Source organism: Pteropus vampyrus, unplaced genomic scaffold (genome assembly GCF_000151845.1).
Source record: "Pteropus vampyrus isolate Shadow unplaced genomic scaffold, Pvam_2.0 Scaffold75, whole genome shotgun sequence".
Classification (NCBI taxonomy): Eukaryota; Metazoa; Chordata; class Mammalia; order Chiroptera; family Pteropodidae; genus Pteropus; species Pteropus vampyrus.
The window spans coordinates 3,966,325-3,971,240 of NW_011888856.1; the positions used below are offsets into that span (position 1 = coordinate 3,966,325).

Here is a 4,916-nt window from a genome sequence, read left to right on the forward strand (position 1 = left end):
TAATAATAATAAAAGTTAGAAAATGTCATTTACTCAGTTTCTTTTGTCGATCTCTAAGGGGAAAGAAGTCTGGAGGATGAAGGCCAAATTCAACCACATATATGCTCAGATGAGCACTTCATCTCCACACCTGTTTTGATATTGGTAACTTGTGTCTTTTCTTGGCTAGTCAGGCTAGAAGTTTTTTGATTTTATTCATCTTTTCCAATAAACTAATTTTGGTTTTGTTGATTTTTTCCTACTAGTTTCTTTTTTTCTTTTTTTAAATTTCAGTGATTTGTACTCTATTATTTATTATTTCTTTTTTTTTCCCTGCTTGCTTTTAGGCTTAAATTGCTCTTCGTTCTCTGATTTCCTAAGGTGAAAACTTCATTGATTTTAAATCTTTCTTCCTTTCTAATATATGCCTGTAATGCTATAAGTTTCTTTCTAAGCACTGCTTTTGCCTCAACTCATACATTCTGATGTTATATTTTCATTCTAATTAGTTTGAAACATTTTATAATTTCTTTTGAGACTTCTTTTTGAACTACGGGTTATTTCAAAGTGTGTTCTTAAATTTCCAAAGATTTGAAAAGATTTTGTAGCTATATTTATGTTATTGATTTCTAGTTTAATACCACTGTGACCTGAGAATATACTTTGTAGGATCGCTATTCTTTTAAATGTGTTAAGATGTATTTTATGGCCCAGAATGTGGTCTACATTGGTGAATGTTTCCTGTGAGCTTAAAAAGAATGTGTATTCTGCTATTGTTGGGTGGATTTTCTATTAATGTTAATTAGATCAAGGGGATTGATGCTGCTGTTCAGCTCGTCAATATCCTTATTGATTCTTTGCCTGCTTGATCTGTCATTTACTGACAGAAAGGTGTTGAAGTTTCCAGTGTAATAACAAATCTGAATTTCTCCTTTTAGTTCTATCAGATTTCTCTCTTATATTTTGATATCTTTGTCCATCTCATTACTTTAACTTCTTCATATTTAAAGGAGTTTTCCTGTTAAAACATACAGTTGGGTCTTGTTGTTGTTGTTGTTTTTAATCTACTCTGATAATCTCTGTCTTATAATTGATGTACTTACACCATTGAAATTTAAAATGATAATTGATATAATGAGATTAATAGTTGCCCTTTTCATAACTCTTTTCTATTTGTTGCATTTGTTGTTTCTTTTCTTTTCTTTTTTTTTTGCTTTCTCCTGTTTTGAGTATCCCTAATCCTCCCGCCTGTCACTTGTGACTTTGCTGTCATTTATTTTACTTACCCATATTCTACAATCATCAAAATATTGTTAATATTATTACTTTAAACAGAATTATCTTTTAGATGGATTAATAATAACAAAAATCAATATTTTTATTTTTATCTTCATTAATCCTTTTTCTGATGCTCATTCATTCTTTATGTAGATCCAAAGTTCTGTCCTATATAACTTTTCTTTTGGCTGAAGAACTTCTTTTAACATTTTTGGAAGAGCAGATCTGCTGGCAATGAATTCCTTTTTTGTTTATCTGAAAAAGTCTTTATTTCTCCTCCTTTTGAAGGGTGATTTCACTATAGAATTCTAGGTTGGCAAGTTTTTTCTTTCAACACTAAATATTTCATTCTACTTTCTTTTTGCTTTCATAATTTATGATGAGAAATCCACTTTAATTTTTATCTTTGTTCTTCTATAGATAAGGTGTTTTTCCCCCTCTAGCTTCTTTTAAGAATTTCTTTGGTTTTCTGCAATTGAAATATGCTATGCCTAGACGTGGTTTTTATTTTTTGGGCGGGGGTGGGGTGGGTATTCATCCTGCTAGGTGTCCTCTAAACTTCCTGAATCTGTGGTTTGATGTCTGTCATTAATTTTGAAAACGTCTTGGCCATTATTGCTTCAATATTTCTTCAGCTCTTTTTTTTTTTTTGGTATTCCAATTATACGTATGTTATACCTTTTGCAGTGGACCCTTAGTTCTTCAGTGTTCTTTTCTTCCCCATTGTTTTTCCCTCTTTGGATTTCAGTCTAGGAAGTTTCCATCGACTCATCGTCAAGATGACTATCCCTTTCCTCGGCCATGTCAAGTCTACTGATGAGCCAATTAGAAGCATTCTTCACTTCTGTCACAGAGTTTTTTTACTTATAGTCTTTTCTTTTGATTAATTTCTGGAGTTTCCATCTTTCTTCTTACATTACCCATCTGTTCTTTCATGTTTTCTACTTTTTCCATCAGAGCCTACAACACTTTTAATGATAGTTATTTTAAATTCTCTGCCTGATAATTCCAACATCTGTGTCATGTTGGAATCTGGTTCTAATAACTGATTTGTTCTTTCAGGCTGTTTTTTTTTCTTGCTTTTTGACATGCTTGCAATTTTTTGTTCACATCCAGACACATATGAGGTAATAGTGAGGTACATAGAATATGAGTAATGATTTATGTTAATATGACAAAGAACTGGGATATGTTTAATGTTTGATGTAGCTATAAGTACCAGAAGATTCGAATGCCTCTAATGTCCCTGTTTTTGTCTCTTTTACTGACTTTCAGCTTTCCCAAGTAGTCCTCAGAGAGAGTTTATGTTTTGCAGATCTTTCTGCTGTTATTATTTTGGAGTCTTGTTCGTGTGGTGCTAGTGTATGAGTGAGGAATAGCATTCCATAATTTTCCAATTAAATTTCCACCTTTTAGGGGTCCTATATCTTGTGGCTGTCACATTCTCAAATGTTTCTCCAGTGGTACAGCTTCCCCCTACCCCTCCCCCTTTCCCTGGCTGCAGAATTTCCCTGAGGCTCTGACTGCTGTTGATTATCTCTCTCCTACCTCCAATCCTGCAGTTGAGACAGGAAGGCTAAAATGAGATGAAATGGGAGAAATTCTCTTCTTCTAGCTGGAAGAGAGGTCTGGAGGGCAGGACTTTATTATGGAGAAGGCTCTGGCATATTTCATGATTACTCTTCCCTTCCCCTGCCAGAGCCAGTGGGTGGGAGGAGGATGATCTTTCTCAAATCTTAACTGGCAGAATCTGCTAGGGTTATTGGGAGTAAAGCCCATGAAAGTATGTTCTCAAGACTGCAACCCCCAAGAGTTTCTCAATCTCACACTAGCCCATACTCAACCTAAAGCAATTTATCAGCATAACCACTTAAGCAATCCTACAGTTTATTCCAGGTGAGCAGATCTGGCTGGGACTTCCTGGATGTACTTGACTCTCTGAATTCCAAGGTGTGGTTTGCCCTGTGACCTCAGTTCTCTGGCTAGTCCCCCCAAATCATTGAATTTCACTTTACTCAGTTTCTTCTCACTGTAAGAATAGCAGTGCTAACTCCCAAGCTCTCTACATATTGGCGCTGAAACCAGAAGTTCCTCCACAGATGTCTTACATAATTCTCTCTGCCCCTATTCAGAGTGCTTGAGTCCTGGGCAGGCTGCTTTGCCTCCCAACTACACCCCTCCTGGCCTTCTCTGGATTATAGACTCTTGTTGCTGCCAATTTCCCCACATCGTTTCCTGCTCAGTTCCAAGTGTTATATAACCAGGAGGACCTCAGCTGAAGTTGAGCAGAGCCCACGCTCTCCATTTGTGCTCTGCATATCAGGTGGTACTGAAGGAAGGCAGCCCCACAGGAGGCAAACCGTAAAGACTGGTGACTTGCTCTATAGTGAAGGATGCTCCTCTGAAGTCTGATGAGCTGTAGAATGCCTGTTTTCCCATAATGTGGAGAAAAGAGAAATGCTGTGTAACAGAGGACCCACAGACTCTTAGGTGTGCCCTTATGGCATTATGTTTGTACTTAAGTACATTATATGATGGTGTCGAGATAGGCTTGACAAAGAAGGAATTTACATGGCCTTGATGTGAATTATACTTATGTAACTTAAGAAGCAAAGATCTTGCTATCGGCTTCCTTGGCTCTATTCATTCCCCTTTGTCTTCCTAAACAACGCTTTCACAGTACAATTGTTTTTCCTTAACCATAGATAGAGTCATCCTACGCAGACCTGGATTCCCCTCTGTCTTATCATGTTTGACATTACAGAGCAGAAATTATTCACTTTAACCCTGATTGATAAGTAAAATGTGTCTAATGTTTATATTCCTCTTAGATACTGACACTGGATAAAAAAGAAGCAACCCATTTATCTATGTGATGTTTTTGGTATCAAGGTGGCTGGAGCACCCAGATCAAACTGGGTAATTTTATTGATGGATGGGGTATCAGATATCACAAGATGCCAAGAGGTATAAACAAAGAATCGGCTCCCTCATGGCTCCTCCAAGAGCAAATACCCCTCTACTGGCATCAAAGGAAATTCTTCTTTTCAGATAATGCCCTCTCCCACCCCCTCTGGTATGGTACGTGAGCTGTCATGAGAAACAGCCAGTTGGTAAATAAGGAGAGGAGGGTGAAAACTACTGCAATGTGAAGAGGATTTAAGTAATGGACTCCTTTCGGGAAATTTCCTCCTTTAAGCTGGGTTTGAGTTATTGCACAGTACTCTCCATAATGCTGAAAAATATCAGGGCTTTAAACGTTTTCTAAGGTTTTTTTGAGTCATTAGTTTTCAGCCTTTCCCAGGCGTCACTGAGACCCCAGCGAGGCTGCTAAGAAGATGGTAACAGCAGGAGAAAATACAAGGGATTGGTGTGTAAATCAGGGAATGGAGACTGTAAACGTAAATGGGAGGTTAGGAGGGGCCCAGAGGATGAGCCGGAATGAGCGGAGATGAGCGGAGAAGGCTCGAGAGAAGACTGGGAGCCGATGGCGAGAGGGTAGTTCCTAGGGTTGGAAACAGAAAGTGAGAGAACGGGAGAGATGGTGGGGATCTGACAAGTGATCAGTGAAAGAAAAGTAAAAGGAATCAGGAAAGGGAAAAGGAGAGCTGAGTAAGAGGTGTGTGCGCGCGCGTGCACACACACACGCACACACACAC

At 38.0% G+C, this 4,916-nt stretch overlaps 1 protein-coding gene across 1 annotated transcript in view; it reads right to left on the reverse strand.

Moving 5' to 3' along the window:
* The window catches only part of ELMO1 (engulfment and cell motility 1), a 495,575-nt gene that overhangs the window by 11,240 nt on the left and 479,419 nt on the right, over positions 1 to 4,916 (reverse strand). The window contains exon 20 of the mRNA XM_011362520.2: positions 2,806 to 2,813. Coding sequence (XP_011360822.1) covers positions 2,806 to 2,813 — 8 coding nt within the window. The remainder of the gene's footprint in view (positions 1 to 2,805; positions 2,814 to 4,916) is intronic.